At 43.4% G+C, this 20480-nt stretch overlaps 1 protein-coding gene across 3 annotated transcripts in view; it reads right to left on the bottom strand.

The window, feature by feature from the left end:
• The window catches only part of LOC109902324 (rab GTPase-activating protein 1-like), a 162881-nt gene that overhangs the window by 20857 nt on the left and 121544 nt on the right, over positions 1-20480 (bottom strand). For 2 of the 3 annotated variants that reach the window (XM_031786311.1, XM_031786313.1), the window contains exons 15-19: positions 18008-18082; positions 15236-15361; positions 11563-11706; positions 9332-9373; positions 195-323 (exon numbers count right to left, since the gene is read on the bottom strand). In XM_031786311.1, the coding sequence (XP_031642171.1) occupies positions 195-323; positions 9332-9373; positions 11563-11706; positions 15236-15361; positions 18008-18082 (516 nt within the window). Of the gene's footprint in view, positions 1-194; positions 324-1214; positions 3363-9331; positions 9374-11562; positions 11707-15235; positions 15362-18007; positions 18083-20480 lie in introns of those variants that run through there. The other variant, XM_020498595.2, reaches the window with a different exon arrangement.

Genomic DNA, 20480 nt, shown 5'->3' on the forward strand with positions numbered 1-20480 from the left:
AGATATTGAGAGACCAATAAAGGAAAAAAAGTTCACAAGGAACCGTCATCTGTTCGGCTCTGATAGCAAACCTGGCTGAGTAGTCAGACTGGCCTAGTCAACTAGGCTGAACAATTCCACATCTATGGAAATAAAAACCGTATTTCGCCCAGTCGGACACATACGGAACGGAAAACCGAATAAATTGTTCCTACCTTGATGCTACAGGCCTGTTCCATGAGCCTGCGAGCGTTCTCCGCAGCTCGGTAGCGCTTCGGCAGCTGCACCCTGAAGAACTTCAGTGCTCCCTCGAAATCAGCCTGGAGCAAGTCTTCCTTAGACGTCTGTGGGGAAAAGACAAGAAGAGAAGCTCAGGCAATAGAACAGGGTATATATAGTATCCATTACTTTAAATCTGCTTGGTGTTTGGCCCAAACTTTGCACCCGTCTATTATAGAGGGTATTGAAAAGGTAAAGCAAAGGCTTTTATTTTTTAGTTAACTAGGCAAGTCAGTCAAGAACAAATTCTTTATTTACAATGACGGCCTACCCCGGCCAAACCCTAACCCGGTCGACGCTGGGCCAATTGTGCGCCGCCCTATGGGACTCCCAATCACGGCCGCTTGTGATACAACCTGGAATCGAACCAGGGTCTGTAGTGACGCCTCTAGCACTGAAATGCAGTGCCTTAGACCGCTGCGCCACTCGGGAGCCTTGAAGAAGGAATAAGACATTACGGTATAGTATGATGTTGCAGCATTTTTTGTTTTGCACCCAGAACAAGTGCTTAGTAAATCTCAACCAGAGCGCTCATATTAGCAAGACTGTTACAGAAAGCGTGGAAGTCGCATTTTTAGCTCCCTTGACACCAGAAGGTCTGAAAGCATGACACTGTAATGTCAAACTCTGTCTGTAATAGTAGTATTTTGCAATAATACTACTTCGATACAACATATCTGTTAGTGTCACATGCCAACTGAGAGTTAGAACAGGTTGACGATGGCAATAACTGTAATAGCGCCACACGTTGGCATTCCAATGCATTGTCATAATGATGATCCAAAATTAGACTCACACAGCCCAAGCTATTCAACAATATAAATACATTACGAAAGCATTTTGAAACATAACTGCACTGAGAAGAAGGTTTAAGCCTGCAGTAGCCCTCGGCAGGGTAAGATTGTCCACCCACCCACCACCCACCTATCCTGTCTCACTCCCTGTCCCAGTCTCACCGCCAGTAGTCGGGGAACAAAGAGGCGGTGGCCCATCCCCAGGAGCCCCATCACCTTACAGACAGAGTCCGTCTCCCCAGCCTTCTCCTCTGCTGAACCCCCTTCCTCTGCCCCCCAGCTGCCCTTCCGCACCGCTGGCGTCATCACCGAGGGTGAGGGTGGGGTGGTGGGGGAAATGGAGGGAGAGGAGGGCGGAGAGCGAGAGGGGGAGGGAGGATCCCGCTCTGGGGCCAGGGTGGCCAGGGTGCAGGGCGACTCCAGCGTGCAGTCCGAAAGCGTAGATGTAGCCGGGGACAAGTTCGTATCAGGGTCAGTCACCCCGGGCAAAAACATGAGGTCAGAGTCCAGCAAAGATTTTTTTCTTTGGCTGTTTAGCAATGCAAACTTTACAAATGACAGCGGTGATCTTTAGGGGAAAATAACAGGTTGATCGTTCCAGGCAGTGAGTCACAGCGACGTGTTGGATGGGAGCTTCTCTCAATAGACTGGCATCCCCAATAATAATAATACAAAACTCTGCAAAAATAGACCATAAACATAATTATTTTCAAAAGGTAGAGAGGATCCAGCGGGTTTGAGCAGCATTGAGAATCAGTAAGTTTGTTGGGTTCATCGTGTCCATTCAGTAAGCACCACTGTCAGAGAGCAGACACAGCCACTAGGCCTGATAACACTATAGTCCCTGCCTCACAACTGACCAGAGCATCCAGCATAACGTAGATATGGGGTGCTATCACTGTGATAGAGCCAAATAAATATTACACAGGCACAGTTCTGAATAGATACCGATCCTGTTTCACACTGTTTTTTCCCCCAGAAATTCTAAAAATGGGCATGCCGTTGCCTAGCAGCAAAACAGTCGGTTTAAACTGACGACAGGGGCTGAGTCTTCCACTTATCATCCTCCACTCTCCTCCTTCAAAGAGAAGAGAATCCCTCTCTCACAACCAAGCCCCTATGCCCAGGACTTCGCATAAACGAGAAAAGACATCAAAGAAAGCGGGGTACTTTTATATCGCCAGTCCTGGGGTAACGATAAATTCATACAGGCCACAGCAGGCAAAGTAGATGGATTGAGTTTGCTTCAGAAAAAAAAAATCCATCTTTAAAAATCCCTTCCAAATGATGTTGTCCCTTTACACCCGAGCAGTCCTTTCTGATGTAAAACACTTCAGAAGCAGAGGAAGAGACTAAATCTTATGTTTAAATGTGTTTCTATCAGTCACACAGCCTTAGGCAGAAGCTGCTTCCGTCCCGAATGTGACGTCTTGGGAGCCGCGTTTGTGCACAGCTGAACGGTCCTCATAGTGACTCAAGAGTCAGAGAGGAAACAGATATGGTGCTGGAGATCACATTAGATCAGGGAGAGGCAGAGGAGAGAGGATGGCTCTGGCAGTGAGCTTAAGCAGGACACTGGGCACACAAGCCTGTGTGGGTCTCTCTTCTTCAGGAAATCCTTCACTTCCACAGAGGAACACTGAAACAGTCCTTGCCCTCTGTTCGCAGAAACAGCAAGGCTTCAAAAAAAGGGACTCCTTTCACCTAAGAACTCCAGAGTAGACTTTCCTAACAAAACACAGCTAGAGTAGAATACCTTCCGGTTAAAGTAAAGGTTTCCTTCCAGGTCCTTTGCAGAACAGGAGGGTCTATTTGCTGTGTCCAAAGCCTAACAGGAGCGCAGGGTACCCCTGGAGCCACAGGTCGGGTCACGGATAGGCGAGGCAGGTGGAGAAGCAAACCACGCTAGTGCTCCCTCCTCCCTCTTCTCTCCTATAGCACTCACCACCTAAAAGGCCTGCAATGCTAACAGCTAATGGCTAACCCTGCTGCTCGTGCTGCTCCAATGCAGAAGTCTGGTCTGGGGCTGGGCGGGCGGACGGCTAAGCATGCGCGCAAAACACGGAGGGAGAGAGACAGGGAGCATGTGACCGAAACACTGAGGCGGAGAGGTGCTAGAAGACGAGGGGGAGTAGAGAGGGAAGGAGGACAGGGGGGGAAGGGGAGTGAGAGAGGGTGTCTGTGGGTTGATGCGTTCGTGGTAGACATCCCTGAAAACAAATGTAACGGGGCCTCCCCCTTTTCAGCACTGCTGTTAATGGCTAACCGCTAACAGATGCTACTGCCGCTGCTGTGCGCTCCAAATGGACTACGGCAGACAGGCAGGGGAGGGCGAGAGAGAGAGAGAGAGAGAGAGAGAGAGAGAGAGAGAGAGAGAGAGCGAGAGAGAGAGGGAGAGAGAGAGAGAGAGAGAGAGGGGGGGGGGGGGGGGGGAGTGTGGGGGGCTCATTGGGGAGAATGCCGTCATACCTGACCAATAGAAAAGAGGCAGTGGAACCCCTTTACTCTACCGACGCCCTCAAATATACACTTTTATCGCTATCCTCATGGTATCTCCCTTTTTCATATACAATCTCTCACACACACAGACACACACGTTATTGGCATGAAAGCACTACTCTGTTGTTGCCGGAGGCTTTGTAAAAATCAAACAGACTGTAATAGGGGTATCATCCCAGAGGAGAGACTGTGTAGAGACAGTGTATCAGCTCAAACAGAAGGAGCTATGACCATAGCCCGCCCAGTAGCTGCTAGTTCACGTCAGACATGGTTTCTTCCCACAAAGCACTTTCTATTTCATCTCCCTCTCTCTCTTCTGATGTCTTTTCCTCTTTATCACTCTCTCCCTCGCTCTCTTTTATTGCCATCATTAATGGCAAAGACATCCACCTCTCCATCACTCCCTCTCTTAATTTCCCTTTCCACCCGGGGGTGTGATATAGTGTGAAGAGAAGGATACAGTAGGTTTCTGTGGACCTGATTGTTATCCTCACTGAAACCCATTTCCCCTCTGAGTGATTCAACGGAATCACATGGGAAAGTCACATTCGCAGTGCAATCATGACAAGCTAAAAATATACAAAATTAAAAAACAAGCCACTCTAGCTTTATTTGCAGGTTTAATTGCAAGGTTTTCATATTGAGACCATTGTACGTTCCAAAATCATTTACATAGTCCATCTTAAAAAAACAAAAGAACAATGTCCAACCAATTGAGTGTCGTTTTTTGTTGTCAACATAAAGGCAACCTGCATTCGGCAGAAATAGCACAGCATTTGCAGTACTCTGATACACAGGGGAGATCGTTCTTTGCGATGCCCTTGCACTACGGTGTTGAAACAGAGGAGAAACGCAGCACCATGCATCCCGACATGCTCTTTGTTTCTAGAACAACATTATGCAGCATCAACTTGGCCTAAGTCTCAGTGAAATATTGCCAATTGAAATCAATGTGACCTCCTTAAGATGCCGGCATGATACGGATAGCTCGGCAATGCCATTCCTATCCCAACACTCGTGGGGGCATCAAAACAAGTAGAGTGATACCATCATAAATGGATCTGCTAACGATATAGTATTTAGCCGATTTAGCGCATCATTCAATATCCTGATTTGTTGTTTCATCGGGGGGGGGGGGGGGGGCAATATAAATAGTCTGGGGGATTAATTGTGTTGTCGTGCCCACTGTCTTGGTGTGCTTGGACCATAACAGTTTGTTGGTGATGTGGACATCAAGGATATTGAAATTCTCTGTCCCCTTTTCCAGTAGTTCACGATCAGCTCCTTTGTGTTGATCACGTTGAGGGAGATTGTTGTCCTGGCACCACACTGCCAGGTCTCTGACCTCCTCACTATCGACAGTCTCATCTCACTGTTGTGTCGTCAGGAAACGTAATGGTGTTGGAGTCGTGCTTGGCCACGCAGTCATGGGTGAACAGGGAGTACAGGAGGGGACTAAGCACCCACTATTGGAGTGGCCATCACAAAGCCCTGACCTCAATCCTATAGAAAATTTGGGTCAGAACTGAAAAAGTGTGTACGAGCAAGTAGGCCTACAAACCTGACTCAGTTACACCAGCTCTGTCAGGAGGAATGGGCCAAAATTCACCCAAATTACTGTGGGAAGCTTGTGGAAGGCTACCAGAAATGTTTGACCCAAGTTAAACAACTTAAAGGCAATGCTATCAAATACTAACGGAGTGTATGTAAACGTCTGACCCACTGGGAATGTGCTGAAAGAATTAAAGCTAGAATAAATCACTCTCCACTATTATTCTGACATTTCACATTCTTAAAATAAAGTAGTGATCCTAACTGACCTAAGACAGGGAATTTTTACTAGGATTAAATGTCAGGAATTGTGAAAAACTGAGTTTAAATGTATTTGGCTAAGGTGTATGTAAACTTCAGACTTCAACTGTATATCATATATGTCTGAGTACCTTTTAATGTGCAATGTGTATATCAAACAACATTTCTGTCACGTAATACTGTGTATAAAAGTACCATGTTTGTGAAATATATGAATAATGTACAGTGCATTCAAGAAATATTCAGACCGCTTGACTTTTTCCACATTTCGTTATGTTACGGTCTTATTCTAAAATGTATTGGAATTGTTTGTTTTTCTCAATCTACACACAATACCCCATAAAGACAAAGCAAAAACCGTTTATTTTTATTTTTACAATTTAAAAATAAAACTGAAATATCACATTTACATAAGTATTGAGAAACTTGGTTTTTGCTCTGACATGCACTGTCAAATGTGGGACCTTATGTAGACAGCTGTGTGCGTTTTCCAATCATGTCCAATCAATTGAATTTACCACAGGTGGCCTCAAATCAAGTTGTGGAAACATCAAGGATAATCAAGGGATTTCTAAAAACCTGTTCTTGCTTTGTCATTATGGGGTATTGTGTGTAGATTGATGAGGAAAATATTTTATTTTGTCAATTTTAGAATAAGGCAACAAAATGTGGAAAAAGTCCAGGGGTCTGAATATTTTCTTGAATGCATTGTCTGTTGTCATCTCCCCCCTGCAGTTCAGTCTATGGACTGCAGAGGGAGACATATGCAAACTATTCCACTTTCTCACACCACATTCCTCCATATTCTAGCCAATTACATCATATACTGACTGACATAGCATTTACTCTGTACTCAACATTGCAGATAAGTGTTTCAGTGAAAAGGCATAGCAGTCACTCCTTCCATGCAATAAGAGAGTGTTTGTGGATCCGTATCTGGAGTGTAAAATTTACAATGACGGCCTAGGAACAGTGGGTTAACTGGCTTGTTCTGGGGCAGAACGACAGATTTTTACCTTGTCAGCTCAGGGATTCGATCTAGAAACCTTGCTGGCCCAACGCTCTAACCACTAGGCTACCTGCTGCCCCATATGAACCTTAGCACCATGTCAATCTTGGAGGACAAAAATCTTCTCAGAGTGCTGAGGTAGGATCAGGTCTTTTTTCGACACTGTGTTAACTAACCTCCAAACGAGCTTCAATGCCATACAACTGTCCTTCCGTGGCCTCCAACTGCTCCAAGCGTTCGCTGCCTGCACCCGCCCGCCCGACTAGCATCACTACTCTGGACTGTTCTGACCTAGAATACGTGGACAACTACAAATTCCTAGGTGTCTGGCTAAACTGTAAACTCTCCTTCCAGACTAATATCAAACATCTCCAATCCAAAATCTAATCTAGAATCGGCTTTCTATTTCGCAACAAAGCCTCCTTCACTCATGCCGCCAAACATACCCTCGTAAAACTGACTATCCTACCGAACCTCGATGTAATTTACAAAATAGCTTCCAATACTCTACTCAACAAATTGGATGTAGTCTATCACAGTGCAATCCATTTTGTTACCAAAGCCCCTTACACCACCCACCACTGCGACCTGTATGCTTTAGTCGGCTGGCCCTCGCTACATATTCGTCGCCAGACCCACTGGCTCCAGGTCATCTATAAGTCTATGCTAGGTAAAGCTCCGCCTTATCTCAGCTCACTGGTCACGATAACAACACCCACCCGTAGCACGCGCTCCAGCAGGTATAGCTCACTGGTTATTGTCATTGACTGTACACTTGTTTATTCCATGTGTAACTCGGTGTTGTTGTTTCTGTCGCACTGCTTTGCTTTATCTTGGCCAGGTCGCAGTTGTAAATGAGAACTTGTTCTCAACTGGCCTACCTGGTTAAATAAAGGTGGAAAAAATTAAAATAAACAAAAAGGTTCCCCTGTCCATATAATCTTATTCATTGAGATCTAAAAGGCAAAACTGATCTTACATCCAATAAAATTGTATTTGTCACATGCATGGTAAACAGGTGTAGATTCAGTTTTGAAATGCTTACGTACAGGCCCTTCCCAACAATGCAGAGAGAAAAATAGAGGAATAATAACAAGGAATAAATACACAATGAGTAACGATAACGTGGCTATATATACAGGGGGTACCAATATCGTGTAAAAGTGCAGGGGTACAAGTTAATTGAGGTAAACATGTACATATAGGTAGGGATAGAGTCACTAGGCAACAGGATAGATAATAAACAGTAGCAGCAGTGTATTACTTCATTTGACCGCATCGATTATGACCCGACCTGTGTCCCATAACGTACCTACATTCCATATAGAACAAGGCTAATAATGACTAAGCATCTTACACACACACACACACACAGGTCCAGTGCCAATTGAAAGCTACTTGCCCGAATGAAAATAATAATGGCCTTTGAAAGCGGATGATCCATGCATCATTTAAATGTTATCTTTAATTTGCGGGCTGAGCAAGTAGCCTATAATGACCTTCCCTCCATATACAAATAATTACATTTTCATTTGCCAATATCATTATTGATTGTTTGGAGGGGAGAAGAACCTTTGCGCAATCTCAAAAAGGGTATTTTTGTTAGCGATTTTGAACAGCCAGTTGTAGGGCCATATCAAATGCTTAAGGCCACAGCAATGCTTAAACCAAATCAAGGAGTCCACTTTTGAGGTCTGGGAACAATAAACATTTTTTTTTTTTTTTTTAAATGGAGGGTGTTGTTGACCTTTAATTTAATTTAATTGTGCACCTAGCAAGAGACCGTTGTTTGGCTAGCAGTGTTTTTGTACTGTACAATGTAGGCTACATGTGATGGCAAAACTAATGCCCCACAATTGATAGAAATCATCTTGATTTCATTCTGCCAGGTATGCCTACTTTGCAGTCAACATTTAATTGCGAAGTTTTTTGGGGAAAGCCTTGAGAACTGTTCATTCAAATAGCACTTGATGACTAAATTGTGCATCCCAAAGATTCAACCAAGACTTCGGACTAAACATTTTGAATACCTGGTCTGCATACCCAATGCTGTTTGAATACATCTTGATTATTAAAAAATTATAATTGTCAAACAATTGTGAAACAAAACCAATGTGACCAGCTACATTCTTTTCACTGGGAACCTAGCAACCAATAAAAAAATTGGTGTCCCGCTGCCAAGTCAAAGGGTCGCAAACAATGATCATTCTAAGCTGCTCACGGTCGCGCACTTCCTACAGGACTGCCGCGCAGAAGTAATGCTATGCTGCACATAGACGCCAGAGATTGAACTCACTAATGAGTTTACCCCATTAGTTTGCACCATATAGATCAACGTTTTTTCTGTGACCGAATCAAGACTATATCAACCCCTTTTCAATGCAACACAACACATGTACCTTTGCAAGATTGAGTCTGTAATTTTGTTGTAGGCAGAGCCAGACCGCAATGGAGTAGAATTCTATTGGCGGTGGTAGCCCACGAGCGGTCTTTCAATCAGATCAGAGCGCAGAGCAACGCGTGTGCACATTTGTCGATATTCTTTGCTAGTTAGCGAGTTATTAGCCCAGTTCTAGACAGGTACAGGTCAGAGGTCAGACATGGAGAGTTACTGCTTCATACAAGAGCACAAAACGTGTAGGCTACATTTCAAGCTTTCTTTAAAAATCCAGTCAGGTAAAAAGCGTATGTCTTAATTAAAGGGGCAGTGTTGAATATTGAAACAGGAACTTTGCTCAGTGCAAATTACTGGGAACATTGGTCGCAAATGCCAGCCCCTACTCAAAACACAGACTCCGGAGACTTTGTGAATACAGGCCCAGGTCTAGGTCTCGGAGTTGTGTGTGCATCGTACAATACCATTACAGGATTTGTCAGTCATTTAAAAATAAAAACAATTTATCGAAGGAATTGACTGGAACCCCAGTAAATGAACCAAAGTAAAGGAAGTCAATCACACCTTGAGAAGAGCCAGCGCCACGTTGAAGATGATGTTCAGGCCCTGGGGAAGGGAAGAAGATTATTATATTGTTGATTGTCACAGAACATATTCTCTACACACACAGAGAGAGAGAGATAAAGAGCTCGGGCTGTCACCCAAACACATCTGTCACACACCGGTGTAAGAAAAGGCATGGATCAAGGGTCACCTCATCAACTGTCTTCATATCAACGGCTTTACCCTTTAAAACGTCATGCCAATAAACCAGCAAATGTTAAGGTTCTCGTCATAGACTTAATAAAGGTTCAAATGATCTTCAACATCAAAGACTCCTTCTAATAAAGACTTATGAAACTGCCGCGCAGCTTTCGTGTTAAGAGCTACGGCGGGGGAAAAAACACACTGAAAAACAATGACGTAATGATACTTGTGACAGTGGAATGCATGTGTGTTGCTATCAACCCATCTCTCTGACATCGTAACATTAAATCCGTGACATTATATAGTCTGTATGTCTACACGCTAGACTGCTCTCTGGCGATAAAGAGGAAATGTTATGGTAACATTACACTTATGTTCATGGAAACTCTTGAAGTGAAACAAGACAGTCCCTCTCACAGACAGGTGGGGCTGCATCATGGCCACAGAGTGACAAGCAGATGGACAAATTAATGAATGACACACACAGAGACAGAGAGACAGAGGGAGAGGGGGAGAGAGAGAAATTGTAAGAAGGAGTAAGGGACAAGAGTCACAGACTAACAGATAGAGAAAGACAGAAGGAGAAAGCAAGAGTGTGACAGAGTGAGAAAGAGGGAGAAAGCTGGCAAAAAAGAGGAGTGAGGCAGAGCTAGCGAAACAGAAAGAGAGGGTGAGAGAGGATGAGAGCGAGTGGATGCTGAAGTCAGCTCCGCATGGGAACACCTGTCTCCATCGCTCCGACACCCCGTTCACATGGCAACACTGGGCTAAAAATATCTCCCCTGCTCTATAAATAACTGAGGAAAGGGCCTCTTTCTCCCTCTCTTCCCCTCCCCTTCCATCTCTCACTTTCTTTCTCAAAAGGCTCTAGGTGGCGCTGGGGTGTCAGGGAGTCAGAGAGAGCGAGATAGAGGGAGGGAGTGTGGTTTGTGGACTGAGTGAGTGTGTGTGTGGAGTGAGTGAGTGTGTGTGAGAATACAGTCTCACATGCAGCGTGCCAAACTGAGCTGGAGTCAAACTGAGTCAGCAAGTGTGAGAGGTTTTAACATAGAGGAGAAACACACAGTCAGGCGCACTTGCACACACACACAAACAAACAAACAACTAGCACCACACACAGGCACAGAAACAGAGCGAGAGAGAGCGAGAGAGAGCGAGAGCGAGAGCGAGAGAGAGAGAGAGAGAAAGAGAAAGAAAGAGGAGTGAAAAGTGACAATGACAAAGAAATCAGATCGAGGCAGGGGTAAAGCCAAAAACAATAAGGGACACCACTTCAGAGAAAAACATATAGAAATAAAGAGACAAGAGATATGGAGATGGAGAGAGAGAGAGAAATATTAGAGGGAGGCAGAGAGGAGAGAGGAGAGAGAAGCAGATACTCATCACACGGCTCAATGGCTGAGAAACGCCAAGGAAACTATTAATTGTTCTGCCCGGGGGCCAAGAGAGGGTGGGAGAGAAGGAAGAAAGGAGAGAGGAGGAGATCAGGAAAAAGAGAGAATCACAGAGAGAGAGAGCGAGGTTGATGAAAAAGGGAGGAGGAGGAGAAGAAGTGAGACAATCACAGAGAAAGAGAGAAAGGTCACAGCGTCCCTTCTCTACTGTGGTACCAGGCCTACAGGAGGGCTGAGAAGAGAAGCAGGCAGAGAGTATACTACTATCTTGAAGGGCCTCTGGATATTTTGATGGGGTTTATCGTGCTAGAATGGTGTCCTCACGTCTCATGGTCATTGTTGCTCTAGAGGAGCCATTGGCTTTAAGGAGGTACAAAAAGGCGGGTGAATAGCTAAGAGTTGTTTAGAGTTGTTCAAAGCCCAGGGTGGTCGATGGAAGGGGGAGAATAAGGGTAAATTCAGTGCTTACCAACAGCACCTTGGGTTAGGAGTAGGGTTAGGGTGAGGCCCAGTGTTGGGGTTAACAGTAGGGTTAAGGTAAGAGCCAGTGTTGAAGTCAGGACTAGGAGTAGGACCAGTATTGGGTAAGTGTTGGCGTTAGGAGTAGTGCTAAAATGACCTTCAGTGTTGGGTCAACGTTGTCAAACTTCTTACCTCACACAGTAGCAGGTCGGTGATGTGGAAGACCATGCAGAGGGGGAACTTGGCGGTGAAGAGTGTGAGGAACCACTGAGACGCATACATGTGGGCCTCCAGGCTCAGCTCCTGGAAGTGGGACCACAGGTCTGGGAGCTGCTCCTAGAGATAGGACAAGGAGAGAGTTCATTGCACAGTACCGAGTGTACAAAACATTAAGAGCATGACAGACTGACTAGGTTAATGCTACGATCCCTTATTGATGTCACTTGCTGAATCAGTGTAGATGAAGGGGAGGAGACGGGTTAAAGGATTTCTTTTAAAGCCTTGAGACAATTGAGACATGGATTGTGTATATGTGCCATTCAGAGGGTGAATGGGCAAGACAAAAAGATTTAAGCGCTTTTGAAAGGGGTATGATAGTAGGTGCCAGGCACATCGATTTGTGTAAAGAACTGCAATGCTACTGGGTTTTTCATGCTCAACAGTTTCCCGTGTGTATCTAGAATGGTCCACCACCCAAAGGACATCCAGCCAATTTGAAACAAAAAAAACTGTTGGAAGCATTGTGGTCAACATGGGCCAGCATCCCCGTGGAACGCTTTCCACGCCTTGTAGAGTAAATGCCCCGACAAATTGAGGCTGTTCTGAGGGCAAAAGGGTAAGTAAGAGTATATCACATATAGAGAGGAAAAAGTACTGTATGTCAGTCAATCAATCAATGAGAGAGAAGACAGAAGAGAGCGAGCGAGCGAGAGATAAAGTTGGTCTTAAATGCCATGCCGAGCGTAGTTACATCCGACTTTGGGATCAGATTTTAAACCTGATTTGATGCTTCATTATGATGGTTCCTAGGCAGCGCCAGTTACTAGGCTGTTACAGTCCTCATGGCAGTTCTAAACTTTGCGAGGCAATTCACTTCTCCCACCACGTCGCAAAGTCCACGGTCCATCACTATGCATGCACGTTTTCTTAAGCACAACTAGATAGATCCATAAAGAATGACCTGGATGGACCCATAAAGAATGACCTGGATGGACCCATAAAGAATGACCTGGATGGACCCATAAAGAATGACCTGGTTGGACCCGTAAAGAATGACCTGGTTGGACCCATAAAGAATGACCTGGTTGGACCCGTAAAGAATGACCTGGATGGACCCGTAAAGAATGACCTGGATGGACCCATAAAGAATGACCTGGATGGACCCATAAAGAATGACCTGGATGGACACAAAAAATGGCCTGGATGGACCCATAAAGAATGACCTGGATGGACCCATAAAGAATGACCTGGATGGGCACAAAGAATGACCTGGATGGACCCATAAAGAATGACCTGGATGGACCCATAAAGAATGACCTGGATGGACCCATAAAGAATGACCTGGATGGACCCATAAAGAATGACCTGGATGGACCCATAAAGAATGACCTGGATGGACCCATAAAGAATGACCTGGATGGACCCATAAAGAATGACCTGGATGGACCCATAAAGAATGACCTGGATGGACCCATAAAGAATGACCTGGTTGGACCCGTAAAGAATGACCTGGATGGACCCGTAAAGAATGACCTGGATGGACCCGTAAAGAATGACCTGGATGGACCCATAAAGAATGACCTGGATGGACCCATAAAGAATGACCTGGATGGACCCATAAAGAATGAACTGGATGGACCCAAAGAATGAACTGGATGGACACAAAGAATGAACTGGATGGACCCGTAAAGAATGAACTGGATGGACCCATAAAGAATGAACTGGATGGACCCATAAAGAATGACTGGATGGATCCATAAAGAATGACCTGGATGGACCCATAAAGAATGACCTGGATGGACTCATAAAGAATTAACTGGATGGACCTATAAAGAATGACCTGGATGGACCCATAAAGAATGACCTGGATGGAGTCATAAAGAATTAACTGGATGGACCTATAAAGAATTACTGTGCTGAAGGACAAAAACATTGCAATAATAGGCTAACACATTTTAAGACATATTTTCAAATGGTTGCTTAACGGAACTCCCAAAGCAATAATAGCCATGTGTGGTCAACGAGATGATAATTTCAGCACCGTTTGGATTGGGACAGCATGGGGACTTGTCTTGATAAATCAATGTCAGATTTTTGTGTTCACTGAATCTCCATTTAGATATTTGGTTACAATTAGACAGGGAAAATGTTAGCTAGCTAAGTTGAGGTGCGTATTCATCATCATTAGTCTAGTTTGTTAATCTATTAGCAGGACTGATCAGAACATTTAGCTAGCATGTTATGTAGCGTAGTAGTCGATTATTTTACTCTTCACTCGCATAGTAGTCTAGGCCTGCTCCCCAACCAAAAGACTGTGACTTGTCATATAATCAATCAATGTGATTTTGTTTCACTGAATCTCTGTATAGTTGGTTAATTGATCTCTGGTTGGGCAAATAAGTGGCGGTGCAACTCTATTTGTTTACTTATCTATCACTGATCAGAAACATTTAGCATGCTAATCATGCTAAGTGTGTGTTTGTCAGCTTCTGCGTGTGTGCACGCGTTTGTGTGTGTGTGTGTGTGTGTGTGTGTGTGTGTGTGTGTGTGTGTGTGTGTGTGTGTGTATGTATGTGCAATCGTGCAGATTCGTGGACCAAACACTCCTTCACCAACTCAAACACAAAGCCAATAACACTTCAAAACCCCACCCAGTGTGAAAATCTTGGGTGGAAATGTAACGAGGAAATGTAAGAAGAGCAGGGTTGGAGGAAACCGTGAGTACGTCCCAAATGACACACTATTCACAATATCAGGGGTAGGCAACCCTGGCCCTGGAGGGGCCGCGGGCACTTCGTTTTTTTTTATTGAACCGACCTGGAAGACCAGGTGTGTTGAATTTAGGCATACCACTGAACTGATCAGTTAGCTCAGTTGGTCAGGTGTGGTGTTTAGTTGGAACAAAATCCTGCAGTACCTGCAGCACTCCAGGAACAGGGTTAGCTACCCCTGCCCTAAATAGTTGGATGCAGACACTCTTTGCTGTGAACACGGCTTCCTTCCATCTGTATGCCAACCCTTAGCGATCAATGCTCATACTCCTTAGCCTTGGGTGCTTGTCAATACTAACCCAGTGCAGCTTGGTGCTGAAAAAAGCCTACTTAGGAGGCTAAAGTGGATTTCCGTACAAAATTAAACTCCAATTCAATGCACTTACAAGAATAGAGACAGTCAGTGTTCCTAATAAGGTGCATCAACCTTACTCAAATAAAAGTGAAGGTCACCTGGTAAAATAGTACTTTAATAAAAGTATTTGGTTTTAAATATACTGAAGTATCAAAAGTAAATGTAATTACTAAAATACTCTTAAGTAGTAAAAGGATAAATAATTTCATATTCCTTATAATAAGCAAACCAGACTGCACCATTTTTGTGTTAAAAAAAAGTATTTACAGATAGCCAGAGGAACACTCCTACTCTCTGACATGGGTGTCAGGGGAAATGTATGGAGTAAAAAGTACTTTATTTTCTTTAGGAATGTAGGGAAGCAAAAGTAAAAGTAGTCCAACAATTTTTTTTATTTTTAAGTACAGATAACCCATAAAACTACTTAAGTAGTACTTTAAAGTATTTTTTACTTAAGTACTTTACATCACTGTGCTGATGACGTGCGCACATACACACACACTAAGATAAGAATGCTAACCTGAAGCAGACGTTCTAGCTGGTAGAACTTGCAGTGCAGGTCCTCAAAGTTCTTCTTGTAGAGCTCCCTCAGGCCGTACTCATACATGATCTTCACCAGCACACAGAATGCCTGCTCCTCAGGCATCTACAGCCACAGGACAAACAGAACCAGAGGAGGGTTAGCTAGAATATGAAAAGCGGGATGACAGAAGATGTGAGAAACGGGAGGTCAAGTTGTTTCCTTCTATTCCTTGACTTATTTGATTTTAGAAATGTCAACGTAAAACAAGAAGAGGAGGTATACAGTGCCAGTCAAAAGTCTGGACACACCCACTCATTCAAGGTCTTTTCTTTATTAAAAAAAAACTTTGTAGAATAGTGAAGATATCAATACTATGAAATAACACATATGGAATCATGTAGTAACCAAAAAGTGTTAAATCAAAATATGTTATATTTTATATTCTTCAAAATAGCCACCCTTTGCCTTGACAGCTTTGCACACTCTTGGCATTCTCTCAACCAGCTTCACCTGGAATTATTTTCCAACATTCTTGAAGGAGTTCCCACATTTGCTGAGCACTTGTTGGCTACTTTTCCTTCACTCTTGTGGTCCACCCAAACCATCTCAATTGGGTTGAGTTTGGGTGATTGTGGGAGCCATGTCATCTGATGCAGCGCTCCATCACTCAGTAGCCCTTACACAGCCTGTAGGTGTGTTTTGGGTCATTGTCCTGTTGAAAAACAAATGATAGTCCCACTAAGCGCATACCAGATGGGATGGCGTATTGTTGCAGAATGCTGTGGTAGCCATGCTGGTTAAGTGTGCCTTGAATTCCACATAATTCACTGACAGTGTCACCAGCAAATCACCAGCAAAGCACCCCCACACCATCACATCTACTACTCCATGCTTCACGATGGGAACCACACATGCAGAGATCATCCGTTCACCTACTCTGCGTCCCACAAAGACACAGTGGTTGGAACCCCAAATCGCAAATTTGGACTCATCAGACCAAACGACAGATTTCCACCGGTTTAATGTCCATTGCTCATGTTGTGGCCCAAGCAAGTCTCTTCTTCTTCTTATTGGTGTCCTTTAGTAGTGGTATCTTTGTACCAATTCGACCATGAAGGCCTGATTCACGCATTCTCCTCTGAACAGTCAATGTTGAGATGTGTCTGTTACTTGAACACTGAAGCATTTATTTGGGCTGCAATTTCTGAGGCTGGTAACTCGAATGAATGTATCCTCTGCAACAAAGGTAAATCTGGGTCTTCCTTTCCTGTGGCCGTCCTCATGAGAGCCAGTTTCATCAGAGCGCTTGATGGGTTTTGCGACTGCACTTCAAGAAATGTCAAAGTTCTTGAAATGTTCATGATTGACTGACCTTCATGTCTTAAAGTAATGATGGACTGTTTTTTCTCTTTGCTTATTTGAGCTGTTCTTGTCATAATATTGACTTGGTCTTTCACCAAATAGGGCTATCTTTTGTATGCCACCCCTACCTTGTCATAACACAACTGATTGGCTCAAACGCATTAAGGAACAAAATTCCGGAAATGTACTTTTAAAAAGGCACACCTGTTAATTTAAATGCATTCCAGGTGACTACCTCATGAAGCTGGTTGAGAGAATGCCAAGAGTGTGCAAAGCTGTCATCAAGGCAAATGGTGGCTTCTTTGAAGAATCTCAAATATAAAATATATTTTGATTTGTTTAACACGTTTTAGGTGATTACAATGTAGAAAATAGTAAAAAATAAATAAAAACCCTGGAATGAGTAGGCGTGTCCAAACCTTTGACTGGTACTGTAGTTAAGATGAATATAATGTTGACATTTAATCTCTAAGGCTTTTCTCAATAAACAATGCACTGCCACAAACATAAGTAGGATAAATTCTTGGTGGAATTTGTCACTTGAAAGTGTTGTCTGTCTGTGGATTAAAGAGGGATGTTTCCTCCAAACATTCTTTGTCCCACTTGGGAATAGTTGGGAGACGGTTGGAGCAAAAGAGGAGAGTGAGAGAGGGACTTAAACAGAAAGGAGGATGAGGTGTGTGAGTAAGAGAAGCAAGGTGAGAATCTGGTGGGTTTGGGAAAAAAAAGCCAGAAGGTGGGAGTGTCAGTGTGAAATACACAGGGTGTGATTATGTCCACCCCCCTCTTCAATGTGTGAGAGAGCGAGAGCAAAAGAGAGAATGTGCGTGAGAGAAATACACCCACCCACACAGAGCAGTGGGTATTTAATCTGGGTGACAGTGTGTGTGTCCTGGGCTGAGACAGGCGCAGCCATTAATATTCCTGACACTTCCCCTGCCTCCCAAAGGGGATCTCCCCCCCCCCCCCTCCTCTCCCTCCACATTTCTTCTTTATTACTCATCCTCTCTGCACTTGTCCCTCTCCACATTTCTCAATCCATCTCTTTCTCTCTCCCCCTCCTTCCCACCTCCCTCCCTCTCTCACGTCGTCTCTCCTTCACCCCTCTCTTTTTTTACCAGTCATCCTCCTGTCAGATTTACTAGCCTGTTGTTTACCTATTCACTCCTCCCTCTGCTCAACCAAAACTTTCCTTCATTCCCTGTCCATTGTTCTCACTATCAGTCCTAATACAGGCTGTTAATAAGTGCACTCAGGATAAGTGCAATATTTTCACAGAGCCAATTCAACACTTTAAAAAAAAAATTGTCTTTGTAGATTTTTGTTGGAACTGTTTGGGTAGACTTCAGTCTCAACTCGTCTCTGTGGTTCCATAGACATTGTATTGACATTTGATCCCCCACATACATGCAGTAGTAGTACAGCAGCCAGGAAGGACTGTCCCTGACAGTAGCCAATCTCCTCATCGTAGACTGAATAGGCCTGGAACACAGAGCGGAGAGGGGACAACGTTAGGCAATAGGTACTTCATAACAAACAATGAACAAGAAACGGTGTGTGTGTGTGCGTGCGTGTCTTTGTATAGCATGCATGTAACATACTGAACAAGTTATTTGTAAAAATGTGACACTAAATGTTTACTGTAAATTCCCAAATCTCTGGCATTCAACAGGCATTTCAGTGTTTCAGAGAGAAAGTCCTTTTGACATGTTAAGGTGTTCTGTTTGTTGTTTGTGTTTTCAATTTGCTCAACCTGTGCAGTTTCACAGTTCTAGACAAAAACAGAGTATACGAAACATTAAGAACGCCTTAATAATATTGAGTTGCACCCCTCTCCTTTGCCCTCAGAACAGCCTCAATTTGTCGGGGCATGGACTCTACAAGGTGTCGATAGCGTTCCACAGGGATGCTGGCCCATGTTGACTCTAATTGTTAACATGTTGTGTCAAGTTGGCTGGCTGTCCTTTGGGTGGTGGACCATTTTTCATATACACGGGAAATGTGAAAAACCCAGAAGCGTTGCAGTTCTTGACACAAACTGGTGCGCCTGGCACCTACTCCCATACCCCATTCGAAGGCACTTAAATATTTTGTCTTGCCCATTCACCCTCTGAATGGCACACATACACAATCCATGTCTCAATTGTCTCAATGATTAAACATCCTTCTTTAACCTGCCTCCTCCCATTCAACTAAACTGATAGAAATAATCAACATTTTCAAATGAATAGATTTGGTAGACATTGCCATTATTTTGACCTCCCCACAGTTCATTGGAAGAAGAAGTGTAAAGTAACATACTGTGCCTTCAAAAAGTATTCACACACCTCGACTTCTTCCACATTTTGTTGTGTCATAACGTGGGATTAAAACGTATTTAATTGTAATTTTTTGCCAACGATTTACACAAAATACTCTAATGTCAAAGAGTACGAAAAATTCAAAAATGTGTCAAACTAAATATGAAAAATAAACACTAATATATCTGGATTTCATAAGTATTCCACCCCATGAGTTAATACATGTTAGAATCACCTTTGACAGCGATAACAGCTGTGAGTCTTTCTGGGTAAGTCTAAGAGCCCTGCACAGCTGGATTGTACAATATCAAGAAACATTCTTTAAAAAGATATTCAAGCTATGTCAAGTTGGTTGTCGATCATTGCTAGACAGCCCTTTTCAAGTCTTGCCATAGATTTTCAAGCCGATTTAATTCAAAACTGTAACTAGGCCACTCAGGAAAATTCAATGTAGTCTTGGTAAGCAACTCCAGTGTATATTTGGACATGTGTTTTAGGTTATTGTCCTGCTGAAAGGTGAATGTGTCTCCCAGTGACTGCTGTAAGGCAGACTGAACCCAGTTTTCCTCTAGGACTTTAACTGTGCTTAGCTCTATTCCGTTTGTTTTTATTCTTAAACTCCCTAGTCCTTGCCGATGACAAGCATACTCATAACATTATGCAGCCACCACTGGCAGTGGTACTCTGTGATGTATTGAATTTGCCCCAAACATAAGTCTTTATATTTAATTTCTTTGACACAGGATGCATGTTTTGGAATATTTTTATTCTGTACATGCTTTCTTTTCACTCTGTCAACTATGTTAGTATTGTGGAGTAACTACAATGTTGTTGATCCTCAGTTATCTCCTATCACAGAATTTAAACTAACTGTTTTAAAGTAACAATTGGCCTCATGGTGAAATCTCTGAGCGGTTTCCTTCCACTCTGGAAACTGAGTTATTAAGGATGCCTGTATCTTTGTAGTGACTGGGTGTATAGATACACCATCCAAAGTGTAATTAATATTAATCACCATGCTCAAAGGGACATTCAATATCTGCTTTATTAATTTTTTACCCATCTACCAATACGTGCCCTTCTTTGTGAGGCATTGGAAAACATCCCTGGTCTTTGTGGTTGAATCTGTGTTTGAAATTCACTGCTAGACTGAGGGAACTTACAGATAATTGTATGAGTGGGATGCAGAGATGAGGTAGTCCTTCAAAAAATCATGTTAAACACTATTATTGCACACAGAGAGTTCATGCAACTTATATGACTTAAGTGCATTTTTACACCTGAACATTTGTTTCACAACCAATGTGAAACAAGTCAAGGGGTGTGAATAGTTTCTGAAGGCACTGTAGTCTATTAGAAAGGTAATGGTACTATATGTTGGCGACGTAGAGAGAATGTTGCTGTTGTAGAGCTACTTTTCTGCAATATACATTTTTCCATTAGGCTGAGAGAAAATGTTGCTGTTTTGAAGCTAATTTCCAGCAATTCAACACAGTTTGGGATGGAGCCGAGAGACAATTAAGCAGTTTTGAAGCAAATTTTCTCCAATTCTATGCATTTTGCCATGGTTTATGTTGTGT

This window comes from Oncorhynchus kisutch, linkage group LG13 (genome assembly GCF_002021735.2).
Source record: "Oncorhynchus kisutch isolate 150728-3 linkage group LG13, Okis_V2, whole genome shotgun sequence".
NCBI lineage: Eukaryota > Metazoa > Chordata > Actinopteri > Salmoniformes > Salmonidae > Oncorhynchus > Oncorhynchus kisutch.